At 43.4% G+C, this 19,453-nt stretch overlaps 1 protein-coding gene across 1 annotated transcript in view; it reads right to left on the reverse strand.

Moving 5' to 3' along the window:
• The window catches only part of LOC121531621 (SH3 domain-binding glutamic acid-rich-like protein), a 107,587-nt gene that overhangs the window by 13,791 nt on the left and 74,343 nt on the right, over window positions 1–19,453 (reverse strand). Inside the window, exon 2 of the mRNA XM_045217181.1 lies at window positions 1,831–2,016. Within this exon, the coding sequence (XP_045073116.1) occupies window positions 1,831–2,016 (186 nt within the window). The remainder of the gene's footprint in view (window positions 1–1,830; window positions 2,017–19,453) is intronic.

Below are 19,453 nucleotides of genomic sequence, written 5' to 3' on the forward strand. Positions count from 1 at the left end.
ACCCTACAGCCTTGTAGTTCTGAAGGAGAGAGCGATAAAACCATTATAAATCCTACAGCCTTGTTGTTCTGAGGGGAGAGAGATAAAACCATTATAAATCCTACAGCCTTGTAGTTCTGAGGGGAGAGAGATAAAACCATTATAAATCCTACAGCCTTGTAGTTCTGAGGGGAGAGATAAAACCATTATAAACCCTACAGCCTTGTAGTTCTGAAGGAGAGAGCGATAAAACCATTATAAATCCTACAGCCTTGTTGTTCTGAGGGGAGAGAGATAAAACCATTATAAATCCTACAGCCTTGTAGTTCTGAAGGAGAGAGCGATAAAACCATTATAAATCCTACAGCCTTGTAGTTCTGAGGGGAGAGAGATAAAACCATTATAAATCCTACAGCCTTGTAGTTCTGAGGGGAGAGATAAAACCATTATAAATCCTACAGCCTTGTAGTTCTGAAGGAGAGAGCGATAAAACCATTATAAATCCTACAGCCTTGTAGTTCTGAGGGGAGAGAGATAAAACCATTATAAATCCTACAGCCTTGTAGTTCTGAGGGGAGAGAAAAGGTTAACAGGAGCTATTCAATGTTAGCAGGTCCATACATTCTACAGTCAGGGATGAACCGGTCAGTAAACAGTGAATCTGACATTCAGCTTTTTTTTTATCTCACAGGACAAGCTGGCTTCACACCCAACAGCAAATAGTCACTTTACAACACACACACAGACACACAGACAGACACACACACACACGCAGACACACACACAGACACACACACACACACACAGACAGACACACACACACACACAGACAGACACACAGACACACACACACACACCAACACACCCAACAGCAAACACAACCTTTACTACAGAGCATAAACTTTACTGGAGCTATCTGTCATCTCCTCTGTCTTTGTGTGTTATTGAACCCCCTACTATAACCTCTATTAGTCCTTTATACCATAACCTCCATCAACCCCCTACTATAACCTCTATTAGTCCTTTATACCATAACCTCCATCAACCCCCTACTATAACCTCTATTAGTCCTTTATACCATAACCTCCATCAACCCCCCTACTATAACCTCTATTAGTCCTTTATACCACAACCTCCATCAACCCCCTACTATAACCTCTATTAGTCCTTTATACCATAACCTCCATCAACCCCCTACTATAACCTCTATTAGTCTTTTATACCATAACCTCCATCAACCCCCTACTATAACATCTATTAGTCCTTTATACCATAACCTCCATCAACCCCCTACTATAACCTCTATTAGTCCTTTATACCATAACCTCCATCAACCCCCTACTATAACCTCTATTAGTCCTTTATACCATAACCTCCATCAACCCCCTACTATAACCTCTATTAGTCCTTTTATACCATAACCTCCATCAACCCCCTACTATAACCTCTATTAGTCCTTTATACCATAACCTCCATCAACCCCCTACTATAACCTCTATTAGTCCTTTATACCATAACCTCCATCAACCCCCTACTATAACCTCTATTAGTCCTTTATACCATAACCTCCATCAACCCCCTACTATAACCTCTATTAGTCCTTTATACCATAACCTCCATCAACCCCCTACTATAACCTCTATTAGTCATCATGATGCCTGACTGACTGAGCTGAACACACAGATAAACTGGGTCAAGCTAATTAAAGCTATTTTAGTAGGGCTGTTACAGACTAACATAGAAACAGAATGATGCTAGAACAACTGCTGACTAAGGCAATAAATGATACTAATTTATTACAATTCACTATCGCTCAATATTGTGCACCCCATCTGTGTGTGTGTTTCCCACCCCACAGTATCTGTCCTGGTTGAAGATCTGTGGAGGTAGAGGGTTCCCTGCAGTGGGTCTAGCCTCCTCCGGAACATTCTCTCTCATCCACTTCCTGTTGTCCTCATTGGCAGCGATGTCACACTCCTCAAACTCAATCTTATTGGCTGACAGGAAGCCCATCACATCCTGCTGCTGTTTCTTTATCTGTAAGAAGGGGAGGAGGGATGTGTTTATTTCTCATATTTTCTGTGAGGAACTGAAGAGTCAGCTGTACTGAGAACGTTCTAGAGCAGCAGGATGAAAGGAGAGAGAGAGAGAGAGAGGAGACAGGGAGGGAGGAGACAGGGAGAGAGGAGACAGGGAGAGAGGAGACAGGGAGGGAGGAGACAGGAGGGAGGAGACAGGGAGGGAGGAGACAGGGAGGGAGGGAGGAGACAGGGAGGGAGGGAGGAGACAGGGAGGGAGGGAGGAGACAGGGAGGGAGGAGACAGGGAGGGAGGAGACAGGGAGGGAGGAGACAGGGAGGGAGGGAGGAGACAGGGAGGGAGGGAGGAGACAGGGAGGGAGGAGACAGGGAGGGAGGAGACAGGGAGGGAGGGAGGGAGGGAGGAGACAGGGAGGGAGGAGACAGGGAGGGAGGAGACAGGGAGGGAGCGAGAGAGTGACATAGGAAAAAATTAACAAAAAAACAGATAAAACTAGAACGCTATTTGGTCCTAAACAGAGAGTACACAGTGGCAGAATACCTGACCACTGTGACTGACCCAAACTTAAGGAAAGCTTTGACTATGTACAGACTCAGTGAGCATAGCCTTGCTATTGAGAAAGGCCGAGGTAGGCAGACCTGGCTCTCAAGAGAAGACAGGCTATGTGCACACTGCCCACAAAATGAGGTGGAAAATGAGCTGCACTTCCTAACCTCTTGCCAAATGTATGACCATATTAGAGACACATATTTCCCTCAGATTACACAGACCCACAAAGAATTTGAAAACAAACCCAATTTTGATAAACTCCCTTATCTACTGGGTGAAATACCACAGTGTGCCATCACAGCAGCAATATTTGTGCCCTGTTGCCACAAGAAAAGGGCAACCAGTGAAGAACAAACACCATTGTAAAGAGAGAGAGAGACAGACAGACAGACAGACAGACAGACAGACAGACAGACAGACAGACACAGAGAGACAGACAGACACAGAGAGACAGACAGACACAGAGAGACAGACAGACACAGAGAGACAGACACAGAGAGACAGACACAGAGAGACACAGAGAGACAAAACAACAACAACACGAAGAGTTTATCTATCCAAAATGGAGATGTATGGGTAATCCACTTCTCCAACCTTTTTGGCTCTATAACAAAGAACTAAGAGGGAAAATATATACATGATCAAATGCAAATCTTAGAATCAACTATTAAAGACTACCAGAACCCACTGGATTCTCCAATTACATTGAATACAAACCCTCCAACCCAAAAAGGCCTGTGGTGTTGATGGTATCCTAAATGAAATGATAAAATATACAGACCACAAATTCCAATTGGCTATACTTAACTCTTTAACATTATCCTCAGCATGGGCATCTTCCCCAATATTTGGAACCAAGATTGGTCCCCCCAATCAACAAAAGTGGAGAGAGATTTGACCCCAATAGCTACCGTGGGATATGCGTGAACAGCAACCTTGGGAAAATCCTCTGCATTATCATTAACAGCAGACTCGCACATTTCCTCAGTGAAAACAATGTACTGAGTAAATGTCAAATTGGCTTTATACCAAATTACCGTATGGCAGACCACGTATTAACCCTACACACCCTAATTGACAAACAAACAAAACAAAGGCAAAGTCTTCTCATGCTTTGTTGATTTCAAGATCCAAGATGTTGATTTCAAGTTCCAAGATGGCGTAGCAGTGCGGTCGCGGTTTTATTCATTGTCCTTGTGTAATTATCCCGTTTCTAGTTTTTTTGTCTATTTTGTATATATTTCTCAATTTTTACTTTTCATTCTTTAACTAAATATACTTTCCTGCAACCCGCCTCACCCAACGTGGAAAGGATTCTATTATTTCTTTATAACTTTCATCAAGAACCTTAAGCTGAAACTAGTGTAGCTGCAACTGAATGGCTACTTGCTATTAGTCACCGTTAGCGTCTTCACCATTGTCCGTGGCCTACACTATCCACCAGCCAGCTCTAGCTCTAGCCTGGACAATTCGTCGGCCAGTCTGCACAGCGTGCTATCGACCCAGAGCTTATTGGACTTTCTGCCGGAATCACTGGACCCTAGCGCCGGATCATCGCAACCAGCTAGCTAGCTGCAACCTGTTGTTGGCTAATTACCATTGCCCTATAGCAAGCACCAGTTAGCCTTGAGCTAGCCTCAGGCCCATCTCCCGGCTATCTACCTCTCTGTCAACCGGACGGGACCTCCTAGTGTTGACACTGAGCCCCGCCGATCCAACACGACTGGTTTGCCGACGAAATCGTCTGATGTGGTTTCAACAGGCTTCCCGTTGCGCCCGGCCCGCTAGCACATGCAAACTACAACTGTGCTCCCTGCTAGCTGTGCTGAAGTACCAATTTGAACTGCTCTCGGACTCACATATTGCTGTTCACTGGACCTTATGATCACTCAGCTGCACAGCTGATGCCTGCTGGACTGTTCCTTTACACGGTACCCTGTCCTGTTTATTCTGTTTAGCCTCAGCCCAAACGTTATCGCTATTACCAGTTGTTGTCTTAGCTCTCTCTAATAACACCTGTGATTGCTTTATGCCTCTCTCCCATGTCAATTATGCCTTGCCTATTGCTGTTTGGGTTAGTTCTTATTATACAATTTCACTGTAGAACCCCTAGTCCCTCTCAAACTGCCTCAAATAGTTCCTTTGTTCCACCCCCCATACACGCCGAGACCGGCTCAATCGGTGCCTCCAGTGATGCTATCTCTTTCATTGTTACCCAACGATTAGGGTTACCTGAACTGTACTCATATCCTTCCATATCCTTTTCTGTACATAATGCCCTGAATCTTTTCTACAACGCCCGGAGAACTGCCCCCTTTATTCTATGTACCCAACGCACTAGAAGACCAGTTCTTAAAGCCTTTAGTCGTATCCTTATTCTAGTCCTCCTCTGTTCCTCTGGTGATGTAGAGGCTAACCCAGGCCCTGCAGCCCCCAGTATCACTCCTACTCCCCAGGAGCTATCGTTTGTTGACTTCTGTAACCGTAAAAGTCTTGGTTTTCTGCACGTAAATATCAGAAGCCTCCTTCCTAAGTTTGAGTTATTCACTGCGTTAGCACACTCCGCCAACCCTGATGTTCTAGCAGTGTCTGAATCCTGGCTTAGGAAGGCCACCAAAAATTCTGAAATTTCCATCCCCAACTATAACATTTTCCGTCTAGATAGAACTGCCAAAGGGGGTGGAGTTGCAATCTACTGTAGAGATAGCCTGCAGAGCTCTATCATACTATCCAGGTCTGTGCCCAAACAGTTTGAGCTTCTACTTCTAAAAATCCACCTTTCCAGAAATAAATCTCTCACTGTTGCCGCTTGCTACAGACCCCCTCAGCCCCCAGCTGTGCCCTGGACACTATATGTGAATTGATTGCCCCCATCTATCCTCAGAGTTCGTACTGCTTGGTGACCTAAATTGGGATATGCTTAACACCCCGGCCATCCTACAATCTAAACTAGATGCCCTCAATCTCACACAAATTATCAACGAACCTACCAGGTACAACCCTAAATCCGTAAACATGGGTACCCTCATAGATATCATCCTGACTAACTTACCCTCTAAATACACCTCCGCTGTCTTCAACCAGGATCTCAGCGATCACTGCCTTATTGCCTGCGTCCGTAACGGGTCCGCGGTCAAACGACCACCCCTCATCACTGTCAAACGCTCCCAAAAACACTTCCAGCGAGCAGGCCTTCCTAATTGACCTGGCCCAGGTATCCTGGATGGATATAGATCTCATTCCGTCCAGTAGAGGATGCCTGGTTGTTCTTTAAAAGTAATTTCCTCTCAATCTTAAATAAACATGCCCCATTCAAAAAATACAGAACTAAGAACAGATATAGCCCCTGGTTCTCCTCAGACTTGACTGCCCTTGACCAGCACAAAAAACATCCTGTGGCGTACTGCATTAGCATCAAATAGCCCCGCGATATGCAACTTTTCAGGAAGTTAGGAACCAATATACACAAGCAGTTAGGAAAGCAAAGGCTAACTTTTTCAAACAGAAATTTGCATCCTGTAGCACTAACTCCAAAAAGTTTTGGGACACTGTAAAGTCCATGGAAAATAAGAGCACTTCCTCCCAGCTGCCCACTGCACTGAGGCTAGAAACACTATCACCACCGATAAATCTACAATAATCGAGAATTTCAACAAGCATTTTGCTACGGCTGGCCATGCTTTCCACCTGGCTACCACTACCCCGGCCACCAGCTCTGCACCCTCCGCTGCAACTTGCCCATGCCCCCCGCTTCTCCTTCACACAAATCCAGACAGCTGATGTTCTGAAAGAGCTGCAAAATCTGGACCCCTACAAATCATCTGGGCTAGACAATCTGGACCCTTTCTTTCCTAAAACTAGCAGCCGAAATTGTCGCAACCCCTATTACTAGCCTGTTCAACCTCTCTTTCAGTAACGTCTGAGATCCCCAGAGATTGGAAAGCTACCGCGGTCATCCCCCCTCTTCAAAGGGGGTGACACTCTAGAGCTAAACTGTTACAGACCCATATCCATCCTGCCCTGCCTTTCAAAAGTTTTGAAAGCCAAGTTAACTAAACAGATCACCGACCATTTCGAATCCCACCGTCCCTTCTCCGCTATGCAATCCGGTTTCGAGCTGGTCATGGGTGCACTTCAGCCACGCTCAAGGTCCTAAACGATATTATAACCACGATCGATAATAGACAGTACTGTGCAGCCGTTTTCATTGACCTGGCCAAGGCTTTCGACTCTGTCAACCACCGCATTCTTATTGGCAGACTAAATAGCCTTGGTTTCTCAAATGACTGCCTCGCCTGGTTCACCAACTACTTCTCAGATAGAGTTCAATGCTGTCAAATCGGAGGGCCTGTTGTCTGGACCTATGGCAGTCTCTGTGGGGGTGCCACAGGGTTCAATTCTTGGGCCGACTCTTTTCTCTGTGTATATCAATGAAGTCGCTCTTGCTGCTGGTGACTCTCAGATCCACCTCTACGCAGGCGACACCATTTTGTATACATCTGGCCCTTCATTGGACACTGTGTTAACAAACCTCCAAACGAGCTTCAATGCCATACAACACTCCTTCAGTAGCCTCCAACTGCTCTTAAACACTAGTAAAACTAAATGCATGCTCTTCAACCGAACGCTGCTTGCACCCGCCCACCCGACTAGAATCACTACTCTCGACGGGTCTGACCTAGAGTATGTGGACAACTACAAATATCTAGGTATCTGGTTAGACTGTAAACTCTCCTTCCAGACTCACATTAAGAATATCCGATCCAAAGTTAAATCTAGAATCGGTTTCCTATATCGCAACAAAGCCTCCTTCACTCATGCTGCCAAACATGCCCTCGTAAAACTGACTATCCTACCGTTCCTTGACTTCGGCGATGTCATTTACAAAATAGCCTCCAACACTCTACTCAGCAAATTGGATGTAGTCTATCACAGTGCCATCCGTTTTGTCTCCAAAGCCCCATATACTACCCACCACTGTGACCTGTACGCTCTTGTTGGCTGGTCCTCACTACATATTCATCGCCAAACCCACTGGCTCCAGGCCATCTATAAATCACTGCTAGGCAAATCCCCGCCTTATCTTAGCTCATTGGTCACCTGCTCCTGCAGGTATATCTCACTGGTCATCCCCAAAGCCAACACCTCCTTTGGCCGCCATTCCTTCCAGTTCTCTGCTGCCAATGACTGGAACAAATTGCAAAAATCTCTGAAGCTGGAGACACTTATCTCCCTCACTAACTTTAAGCATCAGTTGTCAGAGCACCTTACCGATCACTGCACCTGTACACAGCCCATCTGAAATTAGCCCGCCCAACTACCTCATCCCTATATTGTTATTTATTTTGCTCATTTGTACCCCAGTATCTCTATTTGCACATCATCTCTTGCACATCTATCGTTCCAGTGTTAATACTAATTGTAATTATTTTGCACTATAGCCTATTTATTGCCTTACCTCCATAACTTGCTACATTTGCACACACTGTATATATATTTATTTCTGTTGTATTTTTGACTTTGTTTTGTTTTACCCCATATGTAACTCTGTGTTGTTGTTTTTATCGCACTGCTTTGCTTTATCTTGGCCAGGTCGCAGTTGTAAATGAGAACTTGTTCTCAACTGGTTTACCTGGTTAAATAAAGGTGAAATAAAAAATAAAAGCTTTTGACTCAATTTGGCATGAGGGTCTGCTATACAAATTGATGGAAAGTGTTGTTATACAACGTTATAAAATCCATGTACACAAACAAGTGTGCCGTTAAAATTGGCAAAAAACACACATTTCTTTCCACAGGGCTGTGGGGTGAGACAGGGATGCAGCTTGAGCCCCACCCTCTTCAACATACAGTACCAGTCAAAAGTTTGGACACACCTACTCATTCAAGGTTTTGTCTTTATTTTTACTATTTTCTACATTGTAGAATAATAGTGAAGACATCAAAACTATGAAATAACACATATGGAATCATGTAGTAACCAAAATAATGTTAAACAAATCAAAATATATTTTATATTTGAGATTCTTCAAATAGCCACCCTTTGCCCTGATGACAGCGTTGCACACTCTTGGCATTCTCTCAACCAGCTTCACCTGGAATGCTTTTCCAACAGTCTTGAAGGAGTTCCCACATATGCTGAGCACTTGTTGGCTGCTTTTCCTTCACTCTGGGGTTCAACTCATCCCAAACCATTCAATTGGGGAGGCCAGGTCATCTGATGCAGCGCTCCATCACTCTTCTTCTTGGTAAAATAGCCCTTACACAGCCTGGAGGTGTGTTGGGTCATTGTCCTGTTGAAAAACAAATGATAATCCCACTAATCCCAAACCAGATGGGATGGCGTATTTGCTGCAGAATGCTGTGGTAGCCATGCTGGTTAAGTGTGCCTTGAATTCTAAATAAATCACAGACAGTGTCACCAGCAAATCACCCCCATAACATAACACCTCCTCCTCCATGCTTTACGGTGGGAAATACACATGCAGAGATCATCCGTTCACCCACACCGCGTCTCACAAAGACACGGCGGTTGGAACCAAAAATCTCCCATTTGGACTCCAGACCAAAGGACAAATTTCCACCGGTCTAATGTCCATTGCTCGTGTTTCTTGGCCCAAAAAAGTATCTTCTTCTTATTGGTGTCCTTTCGTAGTGGTTTCTTTGCAGCAATTCGACCATGAAGGCCTGATTCACACAGTCTCCTCTGAACAGTTGATGTTGAGATGTGTCTGTTATTTGAACTCTGCGAAGCATTTATTTGGACTGCAATTTCTGAGGCTGGTAACTCTAATGAACTTATCGTCTGCAGCAGAGGTAACTCTGGGTCTTCCATTCCTGTGGCAGTCCTCATGAGAACAAGTTTCATCATAGCGCTTGATAGTTTTTGCGACTGCATAGTTCTTGAAATGTTCCGTATTGACTGACCTTCATGTCATAAAGTAATGATGGACTGTTGTTTCTCTTTGCTTATTTGAGCTGTTCTTGCCATAATATGGACTTGGTATTTTACCAAATAGGGCTATCTTCTGTATACAGTGGCTTGCGAAAGTATTCACCCCCCTTGGCATTTTTCCTATTTTGTTGCCTTACAACCTGGAATTAAAATGGATTCTTTGGGGGTTTGTATCATTTGATTTACACAACAAGCCTGCCACTTTGAAGATGCAAAATACTTTTTTTTGTGAAACAAACAAGAAATAAGACAAAAAAACAGCAACTTGAGCGTGCATAACTATTCACCCACCCAAAGTCAATACTTTGTAGAGCCACCTTTTGCAGCAATTACAGCTGCAAGTCTCTTGGGGTATGTCTCTATAAGCTTGGCACATCTAGCCACTGGGATTTTTGCCCATTCTTCAAGGCAAAACTGCTCCAGCGCCTTCAAGTTGGATGGGTTCCACTGGTGTACAGCAATCTTTAAGTCATACCACAGATTCTCAATTGGATTGAGGTCTGGGCTTTGAATAGGCCATTCCAAGATATTTAAATGTTTCCCCTTAAACTACTCTTATTTAGAGGCTTCATAGCAAAGGGGATGAATACATATGCACGCACCACTTTTCTGTTATTTATTTTGTATAATTATTTTAACAAGTAATTTTTTTCATTTCACTTCACCAATTTGGACTATTTTGTGTATGTCCATTACATGAAATCCAAATAAAAATCCATTTAAATTACAGGTTGTAATGCAACAAAATAGGAAAAATGCCAAGGGGATGAATACTTTTGCAAGGTACTGTACTCCCCCTTCCTTGTCACAACACAACTGATTGGCTCAAACGCATTAAGAAAGAAGGAAATTCCACAAATTTACTTTTTAACAAGGCACACCTGTTAATTGAAATGCATTCCAGGTGACTACGTCATGAAGCTGGTTGAGAGAATGCCAAGAGTGTGCAAAGATGTCTTCAAGGCAAAGGGTGGCTATTTAAAGAATCTCAAATATAAAATATATTTTGATATGTTTAAGACTTTTTTGGTTACATGATTCCATCTGTGTTATTTCATAGTTTTGATGTCTTCACTATTAATCTATAATGTAGAAAATAGTAAAAATAAAGAAAAACCCTTGAATGAGTAGGTGTGTCCAACCTTTTGACTGGTAGTGTATAATGTACTGTATATAGTTTCAGGAAACTAGGCGTATGTCGCACGGCACTAGGAGAGGGATTTGAACGTAAACATTTATTTTTTATCAAAATGCGTTCTTTGTCAGAAATGCTTTCTGGAACATGTGAACTTTCATCTACCTTAATAACAAACTTGTATTCCATCCAAAAATAAGAATACAATTGTTAAATTACGAGCCTAGTTGGTTTAACCACGGAAAAAGTTAGGATCCTTCCCACAAGCCATGATTGGCTGAGATAATGGATGGGCTGGACATGCCGGAAGATGAGTTTGGATTGGTCTGCCATGTAGCATGCTTCTGTCTATGAGTTTGGATTGGTCTGCCATGTAGCATGCTTCTGTCTATGAGTTTGGATTGGTCTGCCATGTAGCATGCTTCTGTCTATGAGTTTGGATTGGTCTGCCATGTAGCATGCTTCTGTCATGAGTTTGGATTGGTCTGCCATGTAGCATGCTTCTGTCTATGAGTTTGGATTGGTCTGCCATGTAGCATGCTTCTGTCTATGAGTTTGGATTGGTCTGCCATGAGCATGCTTCTGTCTATGAGTTGGATTGGTCTGCCATGTAGCATGCTTCTGTCTATGAGTTTGGATTGGTCTGCCATGTAGCATGCTTCTGTCTATGAGTTTGGATTGGTCTGCCATGTAGCATGCTTCTGTCTATGAGTTTGGATTGGTCTGCCATGTAGCATGCTTCTGTCTATGAGTTTGGATTGGTCTGCCATGTAGCATGCTTCTGTCTATGAGTTTGGATTGGTCTGCCATGTAGCATGCTTCTGTCTATGAGTTTGGATTGGTCTGCCATGTAGCATGCTTCTGTCTATGAGTTTGGATTGGTCTGCCATGTAGCATGCTTCTGTCTATGAGTTTGGATTGGTCTGCCATGTAGCATGCTTCTGTCTATGAGTTTGGATTGGTCTGCCATGTAGCATGCTTCTGTCTATGAGTTTGGATTGGTCTGCCATGTAGCCTGCTTCTGTCTATAACATGAGCTGGTCAGTATGTGTTGATAGTCCTTTCTACCACGCCTTTTTTTTAAAGATATAACGTTAACCATCGAGAACTACAAAAGTTTTGCTACTTTTGTCAACAACATTGATGCCCTGAATTTAGCAGGCGCTATCGACAGATCAGTTGGAAAAAGTGATGGTCTACTTTCTGCACATGCCACGGTCAGTATGAACGGGAGTGATTTGACACAACGCTGGCCAAACAAGATGTAACAAAACTGAGTTAAATGGTTCCAGTCCAGTGTTTATCCATGTATACGGCTAAGAGTCTAGCTACATTTTCAGATATACGTTTCAAATTTTATCATTAAGACGTTTTTATTGCATGTTAAAAGCGTACTGTTAGTTAGCTAGCGAATGTTAGCTTGCTGGCTCGCTAGCTAATGTCACGTGTATGATCTGTGTAGTAATATTATTCAAATCAGAAATCCATTTGCATTGCTAGTTATAGCCTAATGTTAGCTAGCTAACATTGAACCTAGTTTGTTAGCTTTAGCTACCTGCAGATTCATACTACAGCTATGACAACGTTTGTATTGGTAGTAGTATGAGTTGGGATTATGCCTGTTCATTGTTTAGCTAGCTAGCTAACTACATGTCTAAACAAAATACTCCACTTCGGCAGGATTATTACATGACCCATCAAGTTAGCCAGGTGTGTCTGGGGGTGATTACGGCCATCTATTGTATTTCATGAACATGTGTACATGTCTAGACAATAGTGACCCATCCACTCAGCTAGATGTGGCTGAGGGGTGGTTTTAGCATTTCCTTCACATGACCCATCAATTTAGACAAGTGTGTCGGGTAAGCATCATCTAATAATGATAAAATATTTATAAAATATTTTTATCTGGACACTTTCTGTTTTTGATATTGCTACTATGCAAGTAACCATTTCAGTGTACCGTTTACATCTTCTGTATCCTGTGCATGTGACAAATAAACGTAGATTTTATTTGATATAGCGTGTGTTAACCACATGGCCTCACATGTGAATCCTTAAAGAGATGGGTGGGGCTAAGGCTTAAGAGGGTGTGAACGATGCTGAATGGGTGTAGACAAAGAAGAGCTCTCCAGTAGGTACCAAAACATTCAAGGGCCATTTTCTCAAAAGTGGGGTTACAAGTTTATCAACTTTCAAAGCAGAATTACTTTCCCATTGTTCCTCAACTGCAGTATATGATATACCATTTTCTAGCTCTGAGTCTCTACTTTTATCCAATGTAAAAAACACAATTTCAAATGTTGCTACATAAGACCGAATCGAGGCGGTCGGTCACATATCAACGAATTGGCGAGGGCACTAGAACAGTCTGCAGCACCCGGCCTCACCCTACAAGGATCTGAAGTAAAATGTCTACTGTTTGCTGATGATCTGGTGCTTCTGTCCCCAACAAAGGAGGGCCTACAGCAGCACCTAGATCTTCTGCACAGATTCTGTCAGACCTGGGCCCTGACAGTAAATCTCAGTAAGACAAAAATAATGGTTTCCAAAAAAGGTCCAGTTGCCAGGACCACGAATACAAATTCCATCTAGACACCGTTGCCCTAGAGCACACCAAAATAAACTATATGTACCTCGGCCTAAACATCAGCGCCACAGGTAACTTCCACAAAGCTGTGAACGATCTGAGAGACAAGGCAAGAAGGGCCTTCTATGATATCAAAAGGAACATAAATTCGACATACCATTTAGGATCTGGCTAAAAATACTTGAATCAGTTGTAGAACCCATTGCCCTTTATGGTTGTGAGGTCTGGGGTCTGCTCTCCAACCAAGAATTCACAAAATGGGACAAACACCAAATTGAGACTTCTGAAAAAAATATCCTCTGTGTACAACGTAAAACACCAAATAATGCATGCAGAGCAGAATTAGGCCGATACCCGCTAATTATCCAAATCCAGAAAAGAGACATTAAATTCTATAACCACTTAAAAGGAAGTGATTCCCAAACCTTCCATAACAAAGCCATCACCTACAGAGAGATGAACTTGGAGAAGAGTCCCCTAAGCAAGCTGGTCCTGGGGCTCTGTTCACAAACAACAAACAGACCCCACAGAGCCCCAGGACAGCAACACAATTAGACCCAACCAAATCATGAGAAAACAAAAAGATAGTTACTTGACACATTGGAAAGAATTAACAAAGAAAACCACTGTGACTGACCCAAAATTAAGAAAAGCTTTGACTATCTACACACTCAGTTTATTTATTTTCCCTTTTGTACTTTAACTATTTGCACATCGTTACAACACTGTATATAGACATAATATGACATTTGAAATGTCTTTATTCTTTTGGAACTTCTGAGTGTAATGTTTACTGTTAATATTTATTGTTTATTTCACTTTTGTTTATTATCTACTTCACTTGCTTTAGCAATGTTAACATATGTTTCCCATGCCTATAAAGCCCCTTAAATTGAAATTGAATTGAGAGAGAGAAAGAGAGAGGGAGGAGAATAGAAGAGAAGAGGAGAGGAGAGGAGAGGAGAGGAGAGGAGAGGAGAGGAGAGGAGAGGAGAGGAGAGGAGAGGAGAGGAGAGGCAGCATCATGATCAGAACAGATGGCAGTCTGATCACAGAGAGCGAGAGAGAGAGAGAGAGAGAGAGAGAGAGAGAGAGAGAGAGAGAGAGAGAGAGAGAGAGAGAGAGAGAGAGAGAGAGAGAGAGAGAGAGAGAGAGAGAGAGAGAGAGAGATAGATAGATAGATAGATAGATAGATAGATAGATAGATAGATAGATAGATAGATAGAGTTGAAGTCGGAAGTTTACATACACTTAGGTTGGAGTCATTAAAACTCATTTTTCAACCACTCCGCAAATTTCTTGTTAACAAACTATAGTTTTGGCAAGTCGGTTAGGACATCTACTTTGTGCATGACACAAGTAATTTTTCCAACAATTGTTTACAGACAGATTATTTCACTTATAATTCACTGTATCACAATTCCAGTGGGTCAGAAGTTTACATACACTAAGTTGACTGTGCCTTTAAACAGCTTGGAAAATTCCAGAAAATGATGTCATAGCTTTAGAAGCTTCTGATAGGCTAATTGACATCATTTGAGTCAATTGGAGGTGTACCTGTGGATGTATTTCAAGGCCTACCTTCAAACCCATTGCCTCTTTGCTTGACATCATGGGAAAATCAAAAGAAATCAGCCAAGACCTCAGAAGAAAAATTGTAGACCTCCACAAGTATGGTTAATCCTTGGGAGCAATTTCCAAACGCCTGAAGGTACCACATTCATCTGTACAAACAATAGTATGCAAGTATAAACACCATTGGACCACGCAGCCGTCATACCGCTCAGGAAGGAGACGCGTTCTGTCTCCTAGAGATAAACGTACTTTGGTGCGAAAAGTGCAAATCAATCCCAGAACAACAGCAAAGGACCTTGTGAAGATGCTGGAGGAAACAGGTACAAAAGTATCTATATCCACAGTAAAACAAGTCCTATATCGACATAACCTGAAAGGCTGATCAGCAAGGAAGAAGCCACTGCTCCAAAACCGCCATAAAAAAGCCAGACTACGGTTTGCAACTGCACACTGGTTTAGGGCTAGTGAGGTACTCAGAGCTGTGTAGTATACTGTATTGACTGGGTTAGGGTTAGTGAGGTACTCAGAGCTGTGTAGTATACTGTATTGACTGGGTTAGGGTTAGTGAGGTACTCAGAGCTGTGTAGTATACTGTATTGACTGGGTTAGGGTTAGTGAGGTACTCAGAGCTGTGTAGTATACTGTATTGACTGGGTTAGGGCTAGTGAAGTACTCAGAGCTGTGTAGTATACTGTATTGACTGGGTTAGGGCTAGTGAAGTACTCAGAGCTGTGTAGTATACTGTATTGACTGGGTTAGGGCTAGTGAAGTACTCAGAGCTGTGTAGTATACTGTATTGACTGGGTTAGGGCTAGTGAGGTACTCAGAGCTGTGTAGTATACTGTATTGACTGGTTTAGGGCTAGTGAGGTACTCAGAGCTGTGTAGTATACTGTATTGACTGGGTTAGGGCTAGTGAGGTACTCAGAGCTGTGTAGTATACTGTATTGACTGGTTTAGGGTTAGTGAGGTACTCAGAGCTGTATAGTATACTGTATTGACTGGGTTAGGGCTAGTGAGGTACTCAGAGCTGTGTAGTATACTGTATTGACTGGGTTAGGGTTAGTGAGGTACTCAGAGCTGTGTAGTATACTGTATTGACTGGGTTAGGGCTAGTGAGGTACTCAGAGCTGTGTAGTATACTGTATTGACTGGGTTAGGGCTAGTGAGGTACTCAGAGCTGTGTAGTATACTGTATTGACTGGGTTAGGGTTAGTGAGGTACTTCAGAGCTGTGTAGTATACTGTATTGACTGGGTTAGGGTTAGTGAGGTACTCAGAGCTGTGTAGTATACTGTATTGACTGGGTTAGGGCTAGTGAGGTACTCAGAGCTGTGTAGTATACTGTATTGACTGGGTTAGGGCTAGTGAGGTACTCAGAGCTGTGTAGTATACTGTATTGACTGGGTAAGGGCTAGTGAGGTACTCAGAGCTGTGTAGTATACTGTATTGACTGGGTAAGGGCTAGTGAGGTACTCAGAGCTGTGTAGTATACTGTATTGACTGGGTTAGGGCTAGTGAAGTACTCAGAGCTGTGTAGTATACTGTATTGACTGGGTTAGGGCTAGTGAGGTACTCAGAGCTGTGTAGTATACTGTATTGACTGGTTTAGGGCTAGTGAGGTACTCAGAGCTGTGTAGTATACTGTATTGACTGGGTTAGGGTTAGTGAGGTACTCAGAGCTGTGTAGTATACTGTATTGACTGGTTTAGGGTTAGTGAGGTACTCAGAGCTGTGTAGTATACTGTATTGACTGGGTTAGGGCTAGTGAGGTACTCAGAGCTGTGTAGTATACTGTATTGACTGGGTTAGGGTTAGTGAGGTACTCAGAGCTGTGTAGTATACTGTATTGACTGGGTTAGGGCTAGTGAGGTACTCAGAGCTGTGTAGTATACTGTATTGACTGGGTTAGGGCTAGTGAGGTACTCAGAGCTGTGTAGTATACTGTATTGACTGGGTTAGGGTTAGTGAGGTACTCAGAGCTGTGTAGTATACTGTATTGACTGGGTTAGGGTTAGTGAGGTACTCAGAGCTGTGTAGTATACTGTATTGACTGGGTTAGGGTTAGTGAGGTACTCAGAGCTGTGTAGTATACTGTATTGACTGGGTTAGGGCTAGTGAGGTACTCAGAGCTGTGTAGTATACTGTATTGACTGGGTTAGGGCTAGTGAGGTACTCAGAGCTGTGTAGTATACTGTATTGACTGGTTTAGGGTTAGTGAGGTACTCAGAGCTGTATAGTATATTGTATTGACTGGGTTAGGGCTAGTGAGGTACTCAGAGCTGTGTAGTATACTGTATTGACTGGGTTAGGGGTTAGTGAGGTACTCAGAGCTGTGTAGTATACTGTATTGACTGGGTTAGGGCTAGTGAGGTACTCAGAGCTGTGTAGTATACTGTATTGACTGGGTTAGGGGCTAGTGAGGTACTCAGAGCTGTGTAGTATACTGTATTGACTGGGTTAGGGTTAGTGAGGTACTCAGAGCTGTGTAGTATACTGTATTGACTGGGTTAGGGTTAGTGAGGTACTCAGAGCTGTGTAGTATACTGTATTGACTGGGTTAGGGCTAGTGAGGTACTCAGAGCTGTGTAGTATACTGTATTGACTGGGTTAGGGCTAGTGAGGTACTCAGAGCTGTGTAGTATACTGTATTGACTGGGTAAGGGCTAGTGAGGTACTCAGAGCTGTGTAGTATACTGTATTGACTGGGTAAGGGCTAGTGAGGTACTCAGAGCTGTGTAGTATACTGTATTGACTGGGTTAGGGTTAGTGAGGTACTCAGAGCTGTATAGTATACTGTATTGACTGGGTTAGGGGTTAGTGAGGTACTCAGAGCTGTGTAGTATACTGTATTGACTGGGTTAGGGTTAGTGAGGTACTCAGAGCTGTGTAGTATACTGTATTGACTGGGTTAGGGCTAGTGAGGTACTCAGAGCTGTGTAGTATACTGTATTGACTGGGTTAGGGTTAGTGAGGTACTCAGAGCTGTGTAGTATACTGTATTGACTGGGTTAGGGCTAGTGAGGTACTCAGAGCTGTGTAGTATACTTTATTGACTGGTTTAGGGTTAGTGAGGTACTCAGAGCTGTGTAGTATACTGTATTGACTGGGTTAGGGTTAGTGAGGTACTCAGAGCTGTGTAGTATACTGTATTGACTGGGTTAGTGTTAGTGAGGTACTCAGAGCTGTGTAGTATACTGTATTGACTGGGTTAGGGCTAGTGAGGTACTCAGAGCTGTGTAGTATACTGTATTGACTGGGCTAGGGTTAGTGAGGTACTCAGAGCTGTGTAGTATACTGTATTGACTGGGTTAGGGCTAGTGAAGTACTCAGAGCTGTGTAGTATACTGTATTGACTGGGTTAGGGCTAGTGAGGTACTCAGAGCTGTGTAGTATACTCTATTGACTGGGTTAGGGTTAGTGAGGTACTCAGAGCTGTGTAGTATACTGTATTGACTGGGTTAGGGCTAGTGAGGTACTCAGAGCTGTGTAGTATACTGTATTGACTGGGTTAGGGTTAGTGAGGTACTCAGAGCTGTGTAGTATACTGTATTGACTGGGTTAGGGCTAGTGAGGTACTCAGAGCTGTGTAGTATACTGTATTGACTGGGTTAGGGCTAGTGAGGTACTCAGAGCTGTGTAGTATACTGCATTGACTGGGTTAGGGCTAGTGAGGTACTCGGAGCTGTGTAGTATACTGTATTGACTGGGTTAGGGCTAGTGAGGTACTCAGAGCTGTGTAGTATACTGTATTGACTGGGTTAGGGCTAGTGAGGTACTCAGAGCTGTGTAGTATACTGTATTGACTGGTTTAGGGTTAGTGAGGTACTCAGAGCTGTGTAGTATACTGTATTGACTGGGTTAGGGCTAGTGAGGTACTCAGAGCTGTGTAGTATACTGTATTGACTGGGTTAGGGTTAGTGAGGTACTCAGAGCTGTGTAGTATACTGTATTGACTGGGTTAGGGCTAGTGAGGTACTCAGAGCTGTGTAATATACTGTATTGACTGGGTTGTGCTGTATTTCCTGTATTAGACTATAACTGACCTCAAGCCACACTTCAACATCCCAGACTGAGAAACAAGTGTGTGTTTGGGGGCGTGGTTAGGGGCTGGTCCTGAGGCTGTGGTCCTATCAGAGCAGCCCTGGGCGCTGTAGGTGGGGCTAGGGAGGGAGGATGGCCCTATAAGGAGTCAGGAAGCTAAGGGCGTTAGAGAACCCAGTTGGTCGGTGAGACACACACCATATATGGCCTGATAGAACTGTTACACACTGATACACACTGATACTCTCCTGCAACACGCACACACACACACACACACATACATATACACACACACACATACATACACACACACATAAACACACGCAAACCACACACCAGGAGAATAACAGCTACCTACAGCTAACTCAGTTATGACTCAGTTATGGAGCATCAACATGTGACGTCAAGTCTGACACTAACTTTATTTTATTGTGACTTCTAAAAACATCATATCATATCCCTCTGTCTGTCTGCCTGCCTGCCTGCCTGCCTGCCTGCCTGTCTGTCTGTCTGTCTGTCTGTCTGTCTGTCTGTCTGTCTGTCTGCCTGCCTGTCTGCCTGCCTGTCTGTCTGTCTGTCTGTCTGCCTG

Source organism: Coregonus clupeaformis, unplaced genomic scaffold, assembly GCF_020615455.1.
Source record: "Coregonus clupeaformis isolate EN_2021a unplaced genomic scaffold, ASM2061545v1 scaf0956, whole genome shotgun sequence".
Taxonomy (NCBI): domain Eukaryota; kingdom Metazoa; phylum Chordata; class Actinopteri; order Salmoniformes; family Salmonidae; genus Coregonus; species Coregonus clupeaformis.